The following is a 24370-nucleotide window of genomic DNA, read 5'->3' as shown; positions in this document are numbered from 1 at the left end:
AGGTTAATTAACTTATGTCTGGATACTCCATCCTGGAGGCTTATTACTTTTGTACTCACATCATTACTTCGAAGGAAATGAGTTCAAAGTTGGCAGGGATACACTCAGCGGTTTGCTTCAAACAAACCCGCCTTGATGGAAAAATGTGTTTTCTGACCTGTATTTTTCTTTGGTTACAGCTCAACAGAGGAGAGCCCTTCCCTTCTCCAACTGGTAACACTTTCTCAAGAATGAAAACAAGTAAATAAAAACAGATCCCTGGACGTGAATGAATGAGAGCACAGAAAGGTTGCATGGGACTCAGCCAGGAGCTGGCTTCCCCTTAACTGAGAATGCGATCCAAACTGCCCGGGTGCCAGACTCAGCCCTGGGGCCTCAGGTGGGAGGTGGCAGTTTCCTGGCTTGAGAGAGACATGGTCTAGCCCAAAGCCTACCTGGCATCTGGCTGCTCATTTTAACTAGAATCTTGGTGGTGGACTGGCCCAGAGAACGACATTGGAAGATGTACTAGACATGTGAAGCAGGAGGGCAAGCACCCTCCTGAGACTGAGGGTCTGGGTGCTGGGCCTGTTTCTCGCATGGAGTTGCTGGTGAGCTCGGACTGATTATTTAACCTCTATGGGTTGGAACAAGTGATGTCCAACGTCCTTTCCCGAGCAACGGTTCTGTGACTCTGAGCAATTTCCTGGCTCTCGTCTTGGACAACTTATCTGGACACAAGCCTGGAAAATCAGTCTATTTATGCTCTGGCACTGCGGTGCCAGACCCAGGTGCCACATATGCTGTGCATGGGTTTCTCTTTTCACTTTTATACCTCCAAATATCTACTGCCACTGGAAGACAGGGAATCTACATGGAGAATCAGGCTCTCCATGTCTTAAACTTTTTTTTGTACTAAACTTTTCAAATTAAAAAAAAAATGAGGTTTTGACCCAGGTAACTGGATAGATAGGCCAGGTTAATTTTTTATTTTCCCTGATGTATGCTTTCTCGAAATCTGTAAATGCATCTTTATCTTTATCTAAATATCTTTAATGACTTTTAAAAATCATTAAATCTAGCAATCTTACAACTACTTCTAGATGGAGAAAACCAGTTTCTCAAGAAATGTTTATTGACATTTGCCATCTAAAAGGAATTTGCAGTTGGTCTCAGTTATAAGAAAAACGGCACCTACTCAAATGCCTTCACCCTGCTCTCACTGCAAAATGCAATGTTTCAAGAAAGATCCGATTGTCTGTTTTCCTGGATCAGAAAACATAAGTACTGAATTTTCAAGAGGAAGACCTAGAGCTTTTTCAAAATGGGAAAAACAGACCTACCTTGTGACTCAGTTTGAGAAAAGCAGATGAAGTAGTTTAGATACCCAATAGGTGAGTTTGGCCCTTGGTCAATGAGGGAAAATTGCCACGAACCTGGTGGGATGGTGCTGACTGGGAGGCAGAGCATGGGCTATGTCACTTGAGATGAGCTGGTGAGAGAGATCTGATGAACAGGCATGGAAGGCAGTGACACAGGGGTCGATGGGTGGGAGTCTTAGGAGTTTAGGTGGCAGGAGGGGGCCAGAACTGGAAAGGAGGGAACAAAAGGAGAGGCAAAAAGAGCTGCAGGAAGGGCCAGGCATGGTGGCTCATGCCTGTAATCCCAGCACTTAGGGAGGAAGAGGTGAGAGTATCACTTGAGCCCTGGAGAATTGCTAGAGACCTGCTTGGGTGATATAGTGAGACCCCATTCTCTACAAAAGGGGGGGAAAAAGACAAAAAAAAAAAAAGAGCTGCAGGAAGAATCATGTAAGTGTCTGCAAGGACAACTGTCTTCTAGAAAAAGCTGTCCACATCTGTATGTTTTTTAGAGAATTACAATTGGAACAACAAGTTGAGTTAGAAGATTAAAAGCAATTCATCTCATTTGTATGAAATTCACGTCTGTTCAAGATGCTAATTTTGACCAACTTACTTTAATCCAAAAAACTTCATACTGATTGCCTTTTTGGGCCTCTGAAAAATGTATTAAATATTATAACTTCCTTACTCCCACTTGTTGCATGACAATATTAAAGATAGCTGAGTGGCACCTGTGGTCTCTGAGTCACCCTGACAGTATGCTAAGTGCTCTACAGACATGAATTCTCACAATAACCATCTGATGTCTATGCTATTATTATACTTCTTTTTAAATATAAATTGAGGCTTAGACAGTTTGACATTCAGGTGGAGTCTGACCTTTGATATAGTGTATGAAGTATTTTTTGGTTATTTTCGAAAGGGGTCATTTTGGTGCCATTGAGGAAAGAAGAGCTTCAGATACAAATATAACTGACAGTGAATCAAGACAACACTGGAATAACTTTGGGGGAGACATACATAAAAATATCTTTCTGTAGGCCACTAAACATAGGATATATTAGCCCTCAGATTAGAAGACCTTCTAAATTCTTTTACAGTCCTATATTCTAGGAGTCTGCTTGTGTGCTATAACATGATTTTCTTACAGAAGCCAGTATTTTTAAATGAAAAAAAAGTGTGAGGTTTCCACTGGGCCTTTAACAGAGATGCTGAAATGAACAAAACCCCTGAAATATCTCAGGGATAATTGGGGGCAAAGGGATTGGGTGGCCACAGGAGGACCTGATCCCTCTGCCTAGAATATACAGCACCCTCATCACCTCTTATCCTTCTTGGGGTCCTCTGGTGGGCTCCTCACCATTGTCCATGCCTTTGATTCTGCCCTTTCTGGTGTGTAGAATAGCCCCTCCTCCACTTCAACACAAATCCCACACTTACTGTCAAGTTTCAAAATCCACATCCCACACAAAACCTTCCCAGACTAAACTCAGCCTATGAGGATCTTGCCTGTTCTTTGCAATCGTATATTCCTCTGGTTTTCTTACTCCACCATCTAGTACAGACATTCCATGACTTACAAGGTTACATTCTGATAAACCCATTGTAAATTGAAAACATCGTTAAGTCAAAGATGTACTGAATACACCCAACTTACCAAACATCATAGTTTAGCCTAACCTACCTTAAACATGCTCAGAACGCTTACATTCGCGGTTGGGCAAAATCAACTGGAGATTCAGTGCACTATAGAGTATTGGTTGTTTACCCTCGTGATCTCGTGGCTGACTGGGAGCTGCGGCTCACTCACAACGATGCCCAGCATCATGAGAGTGTCCTACTGCATATTACTAGCCCAGGAAAAGATCAAAATTCAAAATTCGAAGCACAGTTGCTATTTAACATATATTGCCTTTGCACAATCATAGGATTGAAAAATGGTAAGGTGAACCATCCTAAGTCATGAGTCCCTCTGTATTTAATTCTACGTTGTTCTATATACTTTTCTAGTGGCTTTATGAACATTTTTTTCCTACCAAGTTTAGAAGTTTATTCTTCTATATCAAAAAACAGGTAATAGGGTAGGTCCTTAATTCATATTTACCAATTAACACGTGCCCATCTGCAAGGTAACTGCTATCACAATCTTATTACCATAAAGATGATTCAACTGAAGATGACTGGGAATTATCTGGCATGAGGAGGTACAGACAAAGCATTTTTTTAAATTCCTAACTTAATTTAGGACCTAGTTCTAAAGTAAGAGAGTGACAGTCCCAAGAGTTTCAAATGAGAAAGATGAGGTAGAAGGAAACCAAAGAGATGATATGATGTCATCCATAGTGCCCGTCCCGGGCCCAGATACTGACGCTCCACACGCAATCCCTTCCCCCAGCAGGTCTCGGGCCACCCTTCTCTGTTGTTCTCCCTCCATTCCTGAATTCATGCTCCTGCCTACTGCCGCTGCTGTGCCCTTTGAACAGTTCTAGCTCACCCTAAAGGAATTGTGACATTTTAGTGGTGGGTGAAGCTACTCCTCTGTAGAGAGTGTATCTGTTGGGAATGCAGTTTTTGGAAGAAAGACACTATTTAAAAAGAAGAACACTAATCTTTTGACAGCCCCACAGAATCAGGCAAGTGAATTAGAAACAGAAAATGAAGTCCAAGCTGGTGTCAGTCTCTGGGAGGCCCTGAAGTGCAGCCTCCTGTTCTAAGCTGGTCACCATATTTTGCCATGACCAATTAATTCCTTTTTTTTTTTTAACAGGAGTATACCGGCTGTAACACAGTCAAGAAATGCTTTGCTTGGAATCATGCACAAAGAAGTAAAATGGGGAGTAGGTTTACTGGAGAAGTGATTCTTTTAAAATGACTCTTGGGATAACACACCCTGAATGGAAAACTTGTGGTATCCTAAGTTGCATGTGAGTATGATGAGTATTTTAGTAATGAGCCACAGTCCTATGTAGTACAGCTAACAACTTAGCTTATAGTCTGACAGATATATACAGAGATTTTCCCACACAGAAAGTAATGCAATACCCCCTGCCATAGTTGATTCAAAAGCCTAAAGTACTATAGACAGGGTCCATAAATACTACTACCTGTTCAGAAACATTAGGGTTCACTGACCTAGAAATTACTCTGAACTAGGCAATTTCTCCAAGGAAGAAATACACAAAAGGAAAAGACTCCCAGGCTTTGCTGAGTTTAGACCTGCATCCTTAGGCAACCAGGATCAGGCTGGTTTCTAGGAAGAAAGTCCTGAAGGCCATCCTTCTCCATGTGATCATGTATAAACTTTTGAAATAGCATAGTTTCTTTCAGATTGTGTAATTTTGCTTCTCTTAAAACAAGATACTTTGGGGGATATGTAATCAATGTGAAATCTTTTTAATGAAGGGAATTTAGAAAACGATCATCATGAAAAATGGCAAAAGAGAAATAAGAACAGAATTATTAATTGTCCCTGAAAAGCAATGCCACCCCTATGTCTAATTAATTTGGGGTCTTCTAGTTTAATTTTAACAGCATAAGTTAATGTTTACTCTATCAGTTAAGTTCTCACACTGCTAGCAGAACTCAATATTCTGTCTCGTGATCATCTGCAAGAAATCTCTAGCAGAGGTAAGACGTATGCAAATGACAAGTAAAATGGAAGTCCAGGAAGTCCAAGTTGAGGAGAGACTCCGCAGTGGCCTGGATCACAAAACTCTGCTCCTAGAGACTAGGAAACATGTTACCATGGTGAGAAAATGATTTTGGTCTACTCCCATTTGAATCTCTTTCACAGAGCACTTGGGTACTGCGTGGAAGAATTATATCTTCTCAACTCCTCTGGAAAAAAAAATAATTTTAGTCTTCAAAAGACTAATCATAAAGGAAAAAAATAATGATATCCAGCCTTCTAGGTGGGTTTTAGCTAGCTGGGTCACACAACGCTCAGCTCCCTTGGTGCCGGAAGAAGTTTCCTTTCACACCAAACCTTTCTAGGTCCTGGGGGAAAATATCTTGATAGTTTTTCCCTTCTTGTAACTATAATATAAACCCAAATGCTATAAATTAGAACAGCAGAAACTCAGCCTCTGGTGAGGACAAATGAGGTTGAACAGAGTCCAGCCCGTACCCCGAAAGCAGGGCTGCATCTGTGTAGTGACAGTTTTGGTTAGATTAGTGAAACCAGCATGAGTCTTTCTGGTGAGAGATGGAAGAAAGTGTAATTTTCCCAATGATGTCTTCTACTCCAAAGAAACAAATATCATGTTATTTTGAGTTCACTTTTCTGCAGTACCTGAATTAGCATACATTTTTTAGCTTTGCCATTCAATAGTACTCTGATGCTTTACATTACTTTCAGCTTTTAAATGAATTTTTGTTTCTTTAACTAATAAGAAAAAGGCCCTTTTATATATACATCGCCGGGGATGGAAAGCTAGATTCTGATAGCACCAGTTATTTTCAAATGGCATTAACAAGTCTAATGAGGTCCTAAATAAACAGGGGGAAAAAAGGTATTTTAAAGATTTACTTATTCTTCTATAACACTGGACACCAATAGTGAGACAAGAAAAAGTAATTTCTGGCTCATAAATTGTAATACCTTCCATTATACCAATGATACAGGTTGAACTGTGTCTCCCAAAATTCATATTATTGAAGTCCTAACCCTTACTACTCAGAAAGTGACCTTTGGAAATAGGGCTGCTGCAGATGTGATTAGTGAAGATGAGGTCACAAGGGAGAAGGGTGGACCTACTCGGTATGACTGGTGTTCTTCTGAAAAGGGGAAATTAGGCTGGGTGTGGTAGCTCATGCCTGTAATCCCAGCACTTTTGGGAGGCTGAGGTGGGTGGATCACTTGAGGTCAGGAGCTCAAGACCAGCCTGGCCAACATGGTGAAACCTGTCTCTACTAAAAATACAAAATTAGCTGGGTGCACTTGTGCATGCCTGTAGTCCCAGTTACTTGGGAGGATGAGGCAGGAGAATTGCTTGAAGCCTGGAGGCAGAGGTTGCAGTGAGCCAAGATCGCACCATTACACTCCAGCCTAGGCAAAAAGAGCGAATTTCCATCTCGAAAAATAAAATAAAATAAAATAGGGAAATCTGAATACAGACACATCCACAGGGAGAACACCAGTGAAGACAAAGGCAGAGAGGGGGATGACACATCCATAAGCCCAGGAACATCAAGATTGCCAGCAGCCACCAGAGGCTAGGAGAGAGACCTGGAACAGATGCTCTCTCATGACCAATGGAGGGAGCCAACCCTGCCAACACCTTGGTTTTGGACTTCTAGCTACCAGGACTGTGAGACAGTTTCTGTTGTTTAAGCCACTGAGTTTGTGGTACTTACAGCAGCCCTAGCAAACTAATACGCCAACATAGAAAGAAATGGTCATTATCATGACCTACTTATTTTTAAAAACAGATTCTTTCACCATGGAATTATCCCAAAGGGAGGCGGGGAAATGTTTGGTTCTTACTGCGAGCTCTTGGGGAACAGAGTTTGGCTTCTTTATGTTGATCTCGATGCTACCGTTGTCTTGTTTCAGCTCCAGTGGAGACCCGTGCACTCTGGCCACACCTTCAAACATCTGGGATTTGGTTAAGGAGTGGGCAGGTGCCACCGTGGGACACTCTCTTTCCTTCTCCTCCTCTCTATGAACCGTCTCTCCATTCACACTGACTTTCCCATCTACCTATAAAAGCCAGAATGAACAAAAAACATGCTACATATACCCCAATCAAAGACTGTAACAAAACGACACGTTCAGAATTACCTCAAAAGATCATCATTTAATAACCAGAGTCCAATCAAGGAAGAGGTCTCTTAAATGTTCTGATGGGATCTATGAGTTAGGGCTTCTATAAATGCTATCTTTGAGGGCCTCCTTAAAAGGTAGTTGGCCTGCTTGGGCCACTTCACTATAGATTCCATTTCATGTTCACCTCATTTATGGTCTGCTTTTATTTTAAAGTACAGAAAACCGAAGAATCTTAAGTACAAATACATGCCACATATTGGGGTTCCAATACTGTTTCACTTCAGTTCTGATTGCTATTCCACAACCTTGACTGTTTTTCTGGATAGCATATAAATGAGGTGGAACTTACCACAGATCAGGAATATTTTACAGCTTATCCCATGGTGGTAGCAGGGGAAACAGATACTTTTTTTGAAGCTAAGGCAGAGGGCAAGGGATCTGAGACTATGCTCTGTTACAGTGAATCTCTATTTCTAGTTACTTTTATAACCTCCATTTTTTAAAGAAAAAAAGACCATGCACATTAAAATATTTTTGTTTTGCACTCACATCGAGGGGAGGCAGTTGGAGCAAGAAAGGGAAACCAGAGAGGGCAGTTAGCCTGGCTTACTGAAAGGCATCTGGAAATCTCGGTCTTGAAATTTGAGGCAGAAAGTAGAGTGGTTTTGAGAGAGAGCTGTGCAGTTAGGTGACCTGATTGAAACCTGGCTCTACCATTTAACAGGCATGGAATCTTCAACAGGTTTCCTATTCTCTGTGCTCTGATGCAAAATTTAAAGTAACAGTATCTTCCTCATAGTGCTGTTATGGAGATTTTATGGATTATCAAATGTACAGAATTTAGAACAGTACCTGACACATTTTAAGTGCTTAACTATTAGCCATTATTATCATTAGGCCTCTTATTTATGTATTTATTTATTTTTTGAGACGGAGTCTCACTCTGTCACCCAGGCTGGAGTGGAGTGGTGTAATCTCAGCTCACTGCAGCCTCCACCTTCCTGGTTCAAGCAATTCTCATGCCTCAGCCTCCCAAGTAGATGGGATTACAGGCGTATGCCAACATGGCTGGTTAATTTTTGTATTTTTAGTAGAGACAGGGTTTCATCATGTTGTCCAGACTGGTCTCGAACTCCTGGTCTCAAGTGATCTGCCTGCCTCGGCCTCCCAAAGTGCTGGCATTACAGGTGTGAGCCACCTCGCCCAGCCTCATTAGGCCTTTTAAAATCTTTTAAAAGAAATAATGGAAGGCTGGATATTAGTTATAGTTTATTTACCTTAAGCCACTGGTCTTTTTACTCTATTATTTGTTACCCATAAAAAGAAATTTAAATCACAACTCAGCACACACACACACACACATAAATATAACTGAAACAGAAGTTGCCCCAAGCAATTTTGCCTTCATTGTGTGACACACTATGTTTTTTTATTATATTCTATTCTAGTTCTCTTTTTTTTTATATTGGCTTCAAACCACTAAACTGATTTTATAACCTAGCAACGGGTGGTAACTTTCAGTTTGAAAAACACTGCCTTAAACTATTTCTCTTGATCTTCCTTTATTCTTAATTCTGTTGTACTGGAAAAACAACGGGGCCTGTATTCCCTGCCCTGCCCTCCAAGAAGACACACACACACACACACACACACACACACACACACACACACACACACCCCTACCCCTTAGCTTCTGTCCTGGCATTATTAGCTGGTAACAACGGTCTGATTTGCATGTTACTTTGACCTTTGACCAAAGTTGCTGTCCATGCACTCAGTAATGGAACTGTAGGCCATCAGTAGAAATACTAGCCAGTGAGGCCTACAATGAGGCAGGGGACCCCCACTAGTGAGTGGTGAGGAGTAATCTCCAGCTCTAAGAGGGCCTCTGCTCAAATTCTCTAATAACCCCCTCCATGGAAGTGCTTCCTGAGGCCGCCATACCACCTTGCTCCACTTTGCCGCCATGGTGAAGAACAGAGTTTTCTCAGAGCTGAAGTTCTGCCATAAAATCATTTATGCTAATCCTTCTGTTTAAACGATCACTTTGCACTATTTAGATAAAGGAGGGAAAGTGGACATCTAGAATGTTTGATCAGATGCCTTGGAAATCCAGTTAAATAAATGTATTCTCTATCCTATTCTGGGCCACCTCAACATAGAATCTTCCTTCAGGAAATACCATAGCCATTCATTATCATAGGCCCTAGGTGAAGGAAAGCTTCTGAAACACTTAGGTGGACCACTGAGCACACATGAGCATGTGTGTGTCTATCTGTGTGTGTGTGAGTCCATATGATTAGTAGCTCATCTTCTCAGGAAAAATTCACTTATTTATTTAAGGAGCACTTGCTGAGTGCCTACTCTGTCCTGGGCACCTGTGCCAGGCTCTCAGGATGAAGCCATGAATGACAGAGACATGGCCCCTGCCCTTATAAGGGGACAAACAGCTCAATGTGATCCAGATGAGACAGTCTGGACATTTTTGTTTTATCAAAGCCTAAGATAGAGATTTTTGAGATACATTCAGAGTTATTTTAGCAAAAGTCAGAAAGTGTGGTTTTGTTCTCTTTGAAATACAGCAAGGAAGCTATGTGGCATCACACTGCTCAATCAGTTACGAAAACTTTTCTATGTAATGGTCACATCTCCAAGTGATGCATTCCACCTCTGTTTATTACAAACTCATTGAGTGCAAGGACAAGGGGAACTGATTTTTCTTTACAAGTCAAAAGAACTTAAGACAAAGGATGAGTGCTTCCTCCTGATATAAGGGAAAGTACTTGAATTTGAGGAAGTGAAAAGATGTTTGGTTTCCACAAGTTCTTCAGTCTGGAACACTATTTTACACACTCATTAGCAAAACAACCCAGTTTCTTTCCACTTGTTTAAAAAACCTGTCTCATTTGAGGACCAAGTATGTCCCATGTTCCCATGTGTTCCTTGTATTTTTATCAATTGTAAAATGTTTTTGGATGCTACAATGTCAAATGGATGCTGAATGCCAATTTCTTCCTAAAAGAGAGGTAGCTGCATATACTTCTATTTGAATCAAAAGCAAATAAAATTTTGTTTTGAGGAGTCTGCCATACCTCCTGATACCTAGAAATACTAGGGTATTACTAAATTAGGGTTTTTACCACTAGTACAGAGAAATCATGCCATTATATCAAACTAGAAAATAGACCTTGCTCATGGAGACGACTCCATTATCAGTCTTATAGGAGTCCATCTGTATTAACAACAGCAATTGAGGGAAACAGCTGTCCCTGAAGCATTTACAAACCAAATCTCCAGAGACCTATGACTTTCACAGCTGTAAATGTCAACACATTTTTCTTTTGTATGGTAAAAAGAATGACATTTTCTTGAGTCATGATGCTTCTTTCCATCCACTCCCTGGAGTTCAGCTTTGGTTCTACTCTTAAGGAACTTGTCCTACCTTAAAGGTCTTCAGAACATCTTGAGAATTTTTGGGCTGGGAGTAAGGCTTGGGTGTCAGCATAGGCACTGCTTTGGGAGTGACAGTTTTGCTTGGAGACCCACTGCCTGCTGACATGCTGGTATCCAGAACACTGGCACGAGCAATGGTGGTTTCAACAGTGGCAGTGAATTTGGGTGGAGGCAGTGACTGTTGCCGCAGGTATTTCATGGGATTGGGGTCATTCAGGAAGGAGGATAAATTTGGCTCTGTTGAATGGCTTCTTTCCAGAATTTTTGGCATCTCCAAGCGTTCAAGAACAGCCTCACTGATGGTGAACCTCTCAATGTACTGTTGAAGGATCCCCTCTGCCTCCTCCTGGGACCGAGCGTTCTTATATGCTTCATGCAACTCTCTCTCTCTCCGCTCTCTAAAGGACATGGGAGAAGCAATAACAAAGTCAACTAATGAAAATTGCAAAGAAGACCTTGGTAGAAACGAAGGTAGCACTGAAGAGATAGTACAGGGAATGTAAAATGTTACTATCAGAACCTTTGTGACAGCCAATAATTTTTAGAAAAAAAAAACACCTAGATAATATTGTACATTAAAAACGACAACAGAAAGAACTCACTTTTCTTGAACAATTTCTCTGTAGGTTTTGATGCTTTTCCTTCGTTCACTTGTCCCATCTTCTCCAGCCAGTAACTTCTCCATTTTTTTCCTTTCTTCCTCTTTCTTGATTAAGTCCTGAGAAACACTTCTTCTACGACTCTTCCAACGAGCCAGGTCCTGGCAGGGAAAGAAAGATATAATATTCTTCTTCAGACTTGTGCATAATTCCATTTCTATTCTTCAGAGTTTAGTCATTTCTACTCTTTAGAGAACTGACTATGGGCCCAGGCACTATAACATCGTGTGCATTCCCACACAATCCAATGTAAGTCTGGTTGGAACTGGAATGCCTCAAAGGCAGAAACATCCAGATATTATCTACAGTATCCATAGCAGGGCTGCACATTTATTTAAATATGGCAGTGTGAAATATGCAATCACATTTCATGTCAGTTGCCAAATTTCAGAGAATTGCCTCACAAGGTAACTGTAAGAAACTTCATTCCTTCCTATTTATAACCTCTGCATTGTGAACAGATTTGCTGACAATAGAATAGTAGGGATTCATTTACAGTTTCCACATGGAAGGTAGTCAAGGCAGAAAAAAAACTGTTTTGGAGTCTTTAGATCTGGTGATTCTATATGTATTAATTCATCTGATCCTTACAACAACCTCACCACAATCCTACAGGTAGTTATAGCATAATGATGAGGAGTGAGGATTCTGGAGGCAGATGGTTGGGGTTGCAGCTGTGGGAAATAATCCCAGCTCTGTCTTTTCCATGCTTTGGAATCTCAGGCATGTTTCTTAGTCTCCCTGTGCCTCCATTTTCTCCTCTCTAAAATGATGATAATAGCACCTATTCTTACAAGCTTGCAGGGTTAAATGTGAAAATAGACGTAAGGTGCCAGGCACATAGTAAGTGCTCAAGATATTTTAGACATAATTGTTACTATATTTTATGAACTTTGGAGAAGTTAACTTTTTAAACTAAAGGTGGAGTCAAGTTTGCAATAGCTACCTCCAGAGTGCTTTGTGAGAATTAAATGAAATAATCCACTCTCCCTCCTCTCTCCCCGCTTTGGCTCTCAGCACACAATCTCAAAGCCCTCATCAGCCTCTTTAGCCTTCCTTCCCTGGTTCTAATCCTGGCTCCCCCACTCGCTAGCTATGTGACGTTCAGCAAGTGACAGCTGTGCTGGGATTCGTCTGTGGAATCGAGGACAATAAGAGTTGCTAGTTCATTGAGTTACTAAGAGGATTAAATGAATGCATGCAAAGTACTTAGAACAATGCCTGGTACTGGTACACATTTGATGTTGGTCATTGTTATCGTTACTACCATCATCATCATGATCAATTTCAAATATATAACCTCAGAAGATAGTGCAGCCTCAATTCTACAACCCATTCCAGTTTCCTGCCTCCCCTCCCCTCTTTTGTGACCAAGCTTCTGGCCAGGGTGTTTGCTGATTACATGTCTGGGCCATCACTCCATACCTTCACGCTGCTACTCACCTTCCTTTGAGTCCCACATTTACCGTGTCACCTTTTGAAACCCTCTAGGGGCTCCCTTTCCCCGCATGGCTTTCAAGTCCACGTCTACCCACCCGGCTGGATTTTCTGCTGCCAGAAGCCTCCCCGCTGCCCGCGCGCCTTGGCCAGAACTCACATCTTGCCATTTGTCGTCCTCTTCCCTCAGCTGGTTATTTATCAGCTGCAGCTGCTCCTGGCGGGCCCTGCTGTGCGGCTGCACCGCGGCCTCCTCCTCACACCGCATGTCAAACATGCTGGTGCTCCTGAGTGCGGAGAGAGCGAACACAAGAGGGACCGCGATCAGCGCCCGTCGCGTCTCCGCGCGCCTGGGCGTCCTGCCGCGTGGGGGCGCTACCGGGCTTGGAAAACTGCCCCCTTCCCGGGCTGCGCACAGCGCGTGACTGGCGGTGTGTTCTGGCCCTGGGCGGGCGGTGGGCGTGCTGGCACCCCACCGCCTCCTTTTGCCGCAAACGCCAAAATGTGACCGTCTTTGTCTTCAGTGATGTCACTGAATCGGGTCAATATCATTTTATATGTAGGTGCCAAAATAGGTTTAAAGAAGAGCTAGAAAAATGGTATCTGAAGCCCCAGGCTCCTCTCACTTGGAAATGCATTTAAAAAATAAAATTAAGATAATTAAAAGGTATAACCTGGGTAGAATTTGTGGGGAAAGAGGGCGGTGTTCCATGAAGTAAAACTGTATTACGTTAAATGCTTCTTTGTGTAGAAAGCTGGCTTAAAGGCTTCCTATGTGAATGGAGGCAATTTCTCCATTTCCAAAAAAATATCATTTGGCCTTAAGTTTAAGACACTCACTTTTTCTTATTTTATTTTATTGAATTTTAGATGCATCTGACAACTATGGATGGCTGATGTATATGTTCATTGTAATCATTTCTTTTTATTTCTTGTAAAACTGCTGTAATTGATAGTGCAGTTGATGGCATCTTGGAATCAAGAAAACAAGGCATTTTATAACAACAGTAAGGAGTAAAACACATAAATTAGGTATATATTTTGTATTCTAATATGCACACAGTCATTTAATTTTTGTCAGGATAACTCTGAATATCTCTTTTAAAAGAAAAATGCAAGGGAAATCAATCTTTAAAAAACTCTTAGACTGTGCATACATATAATTTATATGTTTTATAGGAGCTTATTAAATGTTGTGCAAGACCATAGGGCCTTTTTTGTGATGCTTACATAAACCTTTGTTACAGCAAAAGCTGAAGCAGCAAGATGAAAACAGAAATAGAAACCAAAGCAAAATCCTCCTCCTTTTATTTTTCTTTCAAAGAAATGACTCACTTTGGGACAAGTGGGCTATGGAGCCCAAAATTCAAGACATAGAGGGCTCTTAAAAGCTCACTGTTAAGTGCTAGCAACAAAATATGGTGACAGTCCATTTTTGAAACCAGCCTAACACAAAGAAAAAAAAAACTACCATGCACTTAGACACCAAAGAATTCCAGACATCATCAATGATGTCCAAAATTGTTACTCCCATGGCCAGACAACGAACAGCAGCAGCATCGCCGAATGCAAAGGGCTCCCTAGCAGGCAGCTGTCTGGAAGATGACCCCCAAAGCAATGGCTGCCCACCTTCCCTTCAATCCACTCAAAAGGAATGTGTATAAATGTGTGAGTGCCTCTCTCTGCTCTCCAGATGTTGGACAATTTAAGTCTAAGAGAACTAAACTGAAAAACTGTACTTGTAACCTGTCTTCCCCAAGAGTATTCTAATAATCTGGCTGCACAGAAGGACTCTTAGCTGAGGTTTCTATTAGCATGGATATGACAAGCCATTGCATAATGCTGCCTCCATGTATTCAGTGGAGAATGTTGATTTCAGCAGCTGTGGCTTCTAGAAAAAATAAGCTGGGCCAGGTGTGGTGGCTCACGCCTGTAATCCCAGCGCTCTGGGAGGCCAAGGTGGGCAGATCACTTGAGGTCAGGAATTCAAGACCAGCCTGGCCAACATGGTGAAACCCCTTCTCTACTAAAAATACAAAAAAAAAAAAAGAAAAAAGAAAAAAAATTAGCCAGGCATGCTGGCACACGCCTATAGTCCCAGCTACTAGGGAGGTTGAGGCAGGAGGATGGCTTGAACCTGGGAGGCAGAAGTTGCAGTGAGCTGAGATTACATCACTGCACTCCAGCCTGGGTGACAGAGCGAGACTCTATCTCAAAAAAAAATAAAATAAAATAAAGAATGAAAGAAAAGAAAAAGAAAGAAACTATAGTCCTCGATAGAGGAGAAGGGCTGTGATTTTTCATCTATTTTAGACTATTGATTAATGGTATCTAAGAAAGACTAAGAAATTTGCAGGATTAGGTAGAAAAGTCTAACCCATGCTTTTAAACTTCATGGATCAAAATTCACTTAAGCAGGCCTTCCAGAAAGACACAAAAATTCGTCCCATTCTTCCTCTCACAGTTTAAAAAAGAAAATCTTACTTTTAAAATATTCAATCTAGTCAGTTCATCTTTTAAGGTGATTTATAATCTTTGCTAAGATCTTAGAAGACTTAAACCTCTCTGAGCTGGGACCCTCTTACCATCCCACTAAGTAGTTTGTAGATTATAGGAGAGAAAAGAGGTCCCTTCATTCAACTCTGCCATCTATAATATCTACAGGTCAGAATTTTGGTTTAGGCCACTATGGGTGGCCATAGATCCAGGTTTTCTTCTGGGACCCCGATAAGAAAATGGCAGCCTTCTCCAGGATGTGAGGTTTGATTATCTCACCCAATGGGCATGGAGAAAATGAGAGCAGACCTTAAGAATTACCTTTGTCTGTCCTGCGTTCCCATCTCTACTCCCACTGTGAAGCTCTAACTAGCTCAGCCCAAATGTGGCCAGAAGCCAGTTAGTTAAATAAAAGGAGAAACTCGTTTGCCCTTTCATGTACCAGGAAGTACATGGTTGAACATCCCTAATCCAAAAATCTGAAATCTGAAATGCTCCAAACTCCAAAACTTTTTGAATGCTGACATGACCCCACAAGTGGAGAATTCCACACCTGACCTTGTGTGATGGGGTGCAGCCAAAACTTTGTTTCATGCACAAAATTATTTAAACTATTGTATAAAATCACCTCCAGTCTATATGTATAAGGTATATATGGAACATAAATGAATTTCATGTTTAGACTTGGGTTCCATCCTCAAGATACTTCACTATGTATATGCAAATATTCCAAAATCTAAAAAAGTTCAAAATCTGAAACACTTCTCATTCCAAACATTTTCTATAAGGCAGGCTCAACCTGTACGATTTTTTTTCTCAAGATTTTTTTTTTTAAGAAATATCAGCAAACTGGCCAAAAAAGAAATAACAAACCTATGAGTGATATATTTATGCCATTTTCAAAAAAAAAATTAAGAAGTTGAGAATTGATAATATTAGAAAGAAAATGGGCTGAGTTGTCATTCAGAACATGTTCCCTAGTTCAGGTTAGACTTGGCCTCCCAAATGAAGAGGTGTGTGTCTGGGGATGGGGGTTGGCGGATATGGGATCCTGGAGATGGCCAGCTTCCAGAATATTAATGTGACTTGGACTAATCCTGTGCTCCTCAGTACCTACGTCTATGCCCTTGGGCTGTTGGGATGAGGGCTCCCGGCTGCAGAGTCCAGGAGTCTCCCTTGGTGGTGGGTTGGCATTTTTGAGGGCCGGGATGGAATTACCCCAAGGGCCTGGAAATTGTTTCTGGGCCAAGTCTACGGTAAAGGAATTCAGAATAAAATGGCCTATGGCTCTCACAACGTACCGACTCCTTTGGTGGGCCAGGTATTGGGAGGGAAAGAGTGTGCAAGTAAGAAAAGGGCAAGAAGGTGAAATTAAATCTATGGAAACATTCTTGGCTGGTTAGGAGGTGGAAATTTCTCCGTTTGCCTGTGCGGTAGGTCTGCCCCTGACCTATATTCTCCTTAAAGGGCTCATCTTTTTTTTGATTGGGCTCTATTTTAAGAATGTGTCAATTATTAATAAATATAGCCTGTGCCAAAAAACTGCCTTTAAAGATTTTGGAAAAAGGAGATATTAAGGGAATAAACTAAAAATAGTATAAGTTTCTATTTTAAGAATAAATTCCTGATATCAACTTTTCATTTTGTTCCCCACATGGTTTCATGTAAATTGTATCTGCTCTAAGCAGGAAACTCAGCACTTTGGATATCCCTAGATAAGAGCTCTGGAAAAAAAGCTCCTTTTACTCTTCTTGGTCCCTGGGGCTGCATTTTGTAAACTCAGAGAAGGCAAGAAGGGAGTCCCTGTCCCCACCCCTTTTAAGAAATCATTAACTTTTCCTGTGGGTGAAGTTTTGTGTTGAGGTGAAGGCAAAATTCAGAAACTCTTTAATTTCCCTTCCTTTCTTTCACCTTTCCCAGGGGTCTATTTTAAGCAAATTGTATAGCAGCCTTGCATTGATGAAGAAGAAATCCATTCTATCAAAATGTTTTTGCTCACCAAACCAAAGTAGTGTTTTGCCTATCAATCTTATAAAATCCTCCTTTCAGTGAATGTTAAATATTGCCATTGCAGGTTTGAAAAGTAATAACCAGGGCTCAATTTTACAGACTACTTAACTCTGTGCAGTCAGTCAAGCTCAGGCTGAATTTGGTTTTGAGGCATGAGTGTTCTTTATGTCAGATCACACATGGGAAACTTGGCCCTGGAGTTTGACCACTTAGGGCTCAGAGTCCAAACTAAGCAGACATCTTGAACACAAACATGAAAATAGCACAATCTGAAGACACTTAATTTTTTGCCTAATCTCATTGTCATTGGTGGAAATGATGTTTGCATGTTCTACATGCAAATTCTATGCAAATTCCTCATTGTGTGACTTGAAACTGAGGCTCAGGAAAGGATAGGCAGAGGAGGACTGGTGATTACATTCTGGATGGCCCAGGCTCCCACGAGGCCACAAAATGCTCCTCAATATCAGGATCAGCAGACTACTGATGCTGGATTTAGATATTAATCATGTTTCTTCAAATACAAATTACTTGAATCTGAGAAGGCTAGTATTTTGCAAAAAAAAAAAAAGTTTGCCTTGAATATCAGTTGCAGAATGATCTGCATATGGGAAATCCATTTCTGAAGCAGAGTTAATGTGGTCACAAATGGGAGGGTTTGGAGTCTTCTCAAATTTGGATGTGGAGTACGGGATAAGGAATGAACCTCTGCTTGGTTGAGTGAAAACCAAGCAGCAGGGAGGGGAAGGGCCAGTCATGTCTTACATCCTTGGCCCCTTGCTAAGCCATGGGACTTGAGCAAAACTCCAATGTTTTGGTCTCAAGCATCCCACAGTTTATGTGACTCCAACCTGGGAGGAACTTGGGCTTCTGAATCTATAATTAGTGGTTTGGGATTTATTTTCATAGTTAAAAAATGAGACTATGGGAATGACTACCTCATTGTTAACTCTAAGCCCCAACATATCAAGAATTAAGTGCAAAACTCAGAATGCCCTTTAAATAAATCTATAGTTCAGAAGGGGTACCAATGTTCAGACCATAACAAGAACAACGACTTTAACATGCCCAGTCTATGAAAAGCAAATGTTAAGTTTCAAGCAGCAGCTTCTTATTAGAATCATGCTTAAGTTGCTTTTTCATTCATCTTTCCTGCACAGAATGTATGCTCTGCATTCCAACTTCAAGTGCCTTGCTGCACAAGTCAGCTAACTATTCAGTTCACTTGCATCAGTTGCGTTTCAATTAGTGGTAAGTACTGGAAGCATGCAGTTTAGGCTAGTAATTAATGTAATCCTACAAATACAAGGCAACTTACTCTGCGTCATCAGACACAGGAGTTCTCGGACCGTATCTATAAGATCAAATAAAAAATTAGAGGACTGGCAGAGTTGAAAGTGAACACTGTAAGCAAGCTGGAAATAAAAACTGCCGGTGAAATACATGTGCGCCAAACCTTTTTTGCTGAGATACTGAAAGAGAAATGGCATTATACAATTAGCAATATTCATTGGCCGCTGAAAATCAAAGACAAGTCTTGATATTTCTAAAAAATGCAAAATTTATCTCAAAACCCAGAAGAGAAATGAAAATAATCCCCACACTACCCAAAAAGAAAGAATCTGTTCAATATAAACACAGAAAGGCTTAGGTGCAATCCACAGTGTTTAGAGAAGGCAGCTTAGAAAACAAACATGTATTACAGTCATTCACAAACAGTTCAACTTTTTGTGCCTTTATGTTCAGCAGTAATGGGCTGTAATGGACACCCACTGTACAAGTGCACCCTTACTGACCCTGTCCCTGAGATGTTAATGCATTTGCACAAATAACATCAAAGAGTGTTTCTGCAGTTTTCTGAAGGGAAACCAGAACTCCAACCAGAACCCCAATCAGTGCCTTCCGCATGCATTTGACAGAAACCACAATTCCTAGAAAACTAGGTAGCCTTAATCAAAACCAGACTTGAATGATACTCCATAACTTGAAAAACTAAAGTTTTTTTCTAATCTTTTATATTCTCCTGATAATTTAGATCCATAAAGTTGTACCCTCTGCGATAGTCACCGGAAGTCTAAATGAGTCTAAAGCAAAAAGACTAAATTAGAAAAATATTAGAACATTACAAGCCATATTTCCAGCACATGAAAAAACAACAACAACAACAACAACAAAAAAAAAACACAGCTCCCACAAATGCCTGTCTCTTCAGCAAAGGCGAGTTTTAAGGGTCAGTTCTTACCTATACCCTGAAAAGCTCCTCCTTTCTGCAATTCTGATGGTGGACAAAGAATAGTAAAGAAAATACGTCCTGCTTCCAGTTTCCAATAAATTACATTTTGGAGTCGGCAGCAAAAATTACCTGGTCCCATGATCAGTTTCACAATAGTTTATAGGAAAAGGGTAATTTCTAAACATCTCTTCCTGCAATCTTAGAGAAATCTTAGAGAATCTTAGAGAAAACACCCCAGAATGCATGAGTGTACACACACATACCCCCTTCTCTCTTATGCTTTTATCATTCTAGAATAACCTACATTCATTGATAATGATTTAATTCACAGTGAAGGCAACCATACCAATGCAAAACCCCAAATCTCTGTTGAAATGGCCAAAAACAAGACAAGGAAAGGGTTTATGAATGTTTTTCTCCTGGCAGTAAGACTCATTTTCTCCTTCTCCAGAGTATCGTTTCGGAAGGTGCTTAAGTTGAACCTAATATTCTCAATTTTCAAAAACACTACTGCATTGAAGCAGATGACAAGCGGGTTCTTTCACATCGAGAGAGTGGGCTGGGCGTGGTGGCTCATGCTTGTAATCCAAGCACTTTGGGAGGCCAAGGCAGGCAGATTGCTTGAGCTCAGGAGTTCGAGACCAGCCTGGGCAACATGGCAAAGCCTTGTCTCTACCAATCACACAAAAAATTAGCTGGGCATGGTGGTGCACACCTGTGGTCCCAGCTACTCTGCAGGGTGAGGCAGAAGAATCACCTGAACTGGGGAGGCAGAGGTTGCAGTGAGCAGAGATCACGCCACTGTACTCCAGCCTGGGTGACAACAGAGTGAGACTCTGTCTGAAAAGGAAAGGAAAGGAAAAGGAAAAGGAAAAGGAAAAGGAAAAGGAGTGCAAGGGCAATATTAATTCTGAAGACTAGGTAAGTGTTTCCCAGTTAATAAATAGGCCTATTGGAATACATTTATTCAAACACAGTGTTTTCTAAGTTATCTATGGAAGAGAGCAGAGAATTTCTTCCCAATGGATGGTTAATCAAGAATCTATTAATAGTTGCTATGTGTTTTTGTGTTTCAATTTGAATATTTTAATTAACATTTTATTGAAGTTTAAGCTATATACAGAAAGTGCACATACCACACATACACTTCAATGAATTTTCACAAAACGAACATATGCATAGATTAGCGTTGAGTGATTTGTACTACGTAAACAGACTCAAATAGTATGTACCTCTTGAGTTTGTCTTCTTTAGCACATTTTGTGAGTTTCAACTATGTTGTTGCATGTAGGATATATCTGAATTTAAGTTGTTTCTACACAAAGTAATTAACAGTATTTCATGGACATCTCTACCAATAAATGTAGATCTATACCAAAATGTAAGCCCCACAGAAGCAGAGATTTTTCTGTTTGGATTCCCTGAACAGTGGCCAGACTAGTCCATAAGTATTTATTAAATACTTATCAGGTGCTCTAGAAATTGAAGAGAAAAGAATAGCCCAGTTTCCGAAGATAACCTTCATTTATCCCTTTACTATGTACTGGGGGTTTAAGGAATTTCCTCTGAGACTTGTATTAGCTTTAAAAGGGCACCAACTTAAGCAGAATTGCCTTTGCTGGCAAGGGGAAGATAATTAGAGCTGAGGTGTCAAGTGACTTTCCCAATCACCCTACAGGAGATCAAAAAGTAAAGGCAAGTTAGCAAAAAAAAAAAAAAAAAGTAATAAAGCAATCTTTCCAATGCAAAGTACGTGACCCAATAGGTTATGAGGTAAAAATTGGCCACGCAGGTCACAGTTGACAAAAGCATCCTACAAAAAAAAAAAAAGTCAATAAAGTTTAATTTTGAGGCCAGGCATGGTGGCTCATGCCTATAATCCCAACACTTGGGAGGCTGAAGTTAGAGGATCACTTGAGGCCAGGAGTTTGAGACCAGCCTGGGCAACATAGTGAGACTCTGCCTCTACAAAATAAAAACAAAAAAATCAGCCAGGTGTAGTGGTGTACGCCTGTGGTCCCAGCTACTTGGGAGGCTGAGGTGGGAGGATTGCTCAAGTCTGGAAGGGATATGCTGCAGTGAACTGTGATCACACTAGCTTGGGTGATGGAGTGAGATCCTGTCTCAAAAAAATAAAATAAAGTTTACTTTTGAGGGTAGGGGTAGGTAGAAAGATAAAGGGAATAGCCTATGCACCCATTGCCTGTATTTATGTAACTTTCACTACTAATAAAGCATTTCAGAATCAATAATTCGATAGTTATCTATTTCTATATCATGAACTAGCGTTAGCTTAAAGTGTTTTTACTGCTCATCTAAGATCACCCCCAGCATCCAGCACAGTGCTTTACACATAGTGATTATTACTTGATAAACACTTGTTGATAGGAAATGTGCATACCGACAGTGTTTGCTGGCTCATTCACACAATATGTCACATAGTTCACCTGACCATTCCTCCCTGTGCTCAGAGTAACCGTCCATTCCCATGTGAAAATAAAGAGGAATCTTTCCAGAATCACAAAGAGAGTGACAGGCCAGGTGCAGTGGCTCAAACCTGTAATCCCGGGACTTTGGGAGACCAAGGCAGGTGGATCACTTGAGGTCAGGAGTTCCAGACCAGCCTGGCCAACACAGCGAAACCCCGTCTCTACTAAAAATACAAAAATTAGCTGGGCGTGGTGGAGGGCGCATATAATCCCAGCTATTCAGGAGGCTGAGGCATAAGAATCACTTGAATGGGCAGAGGTTTCAGTGAGCTGAGATCGGGCCCTGCACTCCAGTCTGGGCAACAAAGCAAGACTCCATCTCAAAAAAAAAAGTGACAGAGAATTCCTCAGGCTTCCACAGTCTCCTCTAGTTACTCGTGTAGGCATCATGCTGGAGAGGGATGCTGGTTTTCCACTCTGACAGAGCTGAGTTTGGATCTTGGCTCTGTAGGTACCAGCTGTGTACATGTGGACCTCAGTTTCCTAACTGCAAAATGCAGATGAAAATTCTTCCTCTCAAAGGTAGTGTAAGGAATAAATGAATGGGAGAGCACCTAAATGTATCCAGTAGGCAGTCTCTAGGCCTCACCTCCTTCTTTCCTTTCATTCTAACTTGCTTTACAGAAGCCCGCGGATCCAGGGTCAAGTCCAGGGCATCTGGAAAGTGAGTAACTGTGGAGGACCCACTTCACCACTCTGTTCCTCTGTCTTCCCAGTCCTAACCAGCTCGGGAATCATGTGTGATCCACTCACGCAGCTTTTCTCTACATCAGCCTTCTTATCTGTGAAATGGAGCTAACATAGATTCCTTCAACCTACCTGTGAATTCCCAGGACAAGGTGAGCTTGAGGGAGCAGACACACAGGAAACGCTACAAAGCACTCTGTGGTTGTAAAGCACAAATATTACTTCTGCTCCCTGAAAACAGTGCTAGGCTCCATTACTGTTTTATTCAGAAGAATGTAAAATATAGATTAAATTCAGGTGATCAAGATGGCTAGGGTATTGATTTTTTAAAAATCTGGAGAGATTACCTACTGTTCTCCTTGCCTCCCACTCTGCCTTCTCTCCCACTGCCATCAGGGTCCTTGGAGAAGCAGAACTCCATTGCTTCCTATTTTATGGTGAGCTTATAAATTATGCAAAGCCCTCCTCACTTCTTTGCCCTACATTGGTAGGCTTACCATACATTTAACAAAAATGTATCACTTTTATTAAATGGCAAGAGAGGCTTCAACATATAGGACCCTAAACTGGAACAGGAACCCCAGGATAATTATTTCCTTAGTCGTCATCAAGTCATGGTTGACTCTAAGTCAAGTCAGAGCATGGAATAGAAATCCTACCTGCAGAAGGCAACGAGTGTTTGCTAATGTTGAAAAATTAATATAATTACAACTTTTATAAATGTATTCATCTTCTTTGGACCTGGAATCAAAGTGAAATCAAGTAAGTCAGATAGAAGTTCAACCCCTTTGCCCAAAGGCTCCTATGTGAGCTAGAAAGAAATAAAAGAATTTCCCATTTATTCAGTCCACAAGAGTCAGAAAAAAATGTTTAACAGGTAAATTCACCACTGAATCACACCTGCTTACATGTAAAAAGAAGAAAAAATTCTTCGCAGATGAGGCCAATTTTAATCATTCTGTTTCTGCTAGCAACAGCAGGTAAGTGGCACTGAGGTGCCATAATGCATTAAGAACACACTGAAAGCTCAGACTGGAGAAACAAAGTCACAAGGGCACAGAATAACCTTCTGACCTCTGATCTTTCATGGGTAGACCTTTAGAAGATTCTTCCACATCCTGTTGCTTTGCAAATGGAACTGGAAGGAACTGGTTTGGGTTGGATCCAGTGTGTCTAAGGGACATCCCAGTTCTCCTGGCCATCATGTCATCTTTTCGTGAATCATCCAACTTTCGCTGGCCTTTCAGTCCACTGCCACTCCAGGCAGGAGCTGTCATCTTCTCCAACTTCTCTTCTGTCCCTGAAGCCTCACACTCAGAGGCCAGAGGACACAGCCTAGGGCAACATTCAGTCCAGCCAGTCAAAGGCCACTTACTGCTAAAGATATTTTCAGTAGTGTCACTCACTGGCGTTAATTCAAGACAGAAGAAGCCAGCATCCCTGGAGGCAGCGGCACACAGAGCAGCTGAGCAGGAAATCTCCCTTTTGAATACTGGGACCCTCTGTCATGCAGCTGATACTCACACAGGAATGGGGGTCCCTTTCTGGTTTTCATGAGTCCTGAGAATGAAATTTGGCCAGTACTCAGCCACATGCAAAGGCTAAAATATCTACCCAGAGCGGGCACCAGAAGCAGAACTCTGATCTTGGGATAAGCACACTCTTTTAGTGACTTTACTCCACGCTCTATCAGTCGCCAGCTGCAGACTGTGACTTTAAGCTGTTTTTTTGGGAACACGACAGCCACACACAGCAGGGGCAACACACCACGGAGCAGAGCGCAGGCAAGATGCTCA

The 24370-nt window shown here is 41.3% G+C and overlaps 1 protein-coding gene across 36 annotated transcripts in view; it reads right to left on the bottom strand.

Moving 5' to 3' along the window:
- Nucleotides 1-24370, bottom strand: part of LIMCH1 (LIM and calponin homology domains 1) — a 340384-nt gene that overhangs the window by 42589 nt on the left and 273425 nt on the right. For 18 of the 36 annotated variants that reach the window (XM_009447566.5, XM_016951474.4, XM_054682851.2 and 15 more), the window contains 6 exons: nt 23649-23909; nt 18484-18519; nt 12820-12946; nt 11166-11323; nt 10553-10961; nt 6829-7044 (listed from right to left, as the gene is read on the bottom strand). In XM_009447566.5, the coding sequence (XP_009445841.1) occupies nt 6829-7044; nt 10553-10961; nt 11166-11323; nt 12820-12946; nt 18484-18519; nt 23649-23909 (1207 nt within the window). The remainder of the gene's footprint in view (nt 1-6828; nt 7045-10552; nt 10962-11165; nt 11324-12819; nt 12947-18483; nt 18520-23648; nt 23910-24370) is intronic. The other 18 variants (XM_009447582.5, XM_024356080.3, XM_054682855.2 and 15 more) reach the window with 2 other exon arrangements.

This window comes from Pan troglodytes, chromosome 3, assembly GCF_028858775.2.
Source record: "Pan troglodytes isolate AG18354 chromosome 3, NHGRI_mPanTro3-v2.0_pri, whole genome shotgun sequence".
In the NCBI taxonomy this organism is placed as follows: domain Eukaryota; kingdom Metazoa; phylum Chordata; class Mammalia; order Primates; family Hominidae; genus Pan; species Pan troglodytes.
The sequence above is the reverse complement of the archived record's forward strand: the minus strand, read 5'-3'. Positions and strand labels throughout refer to the sequence as shown.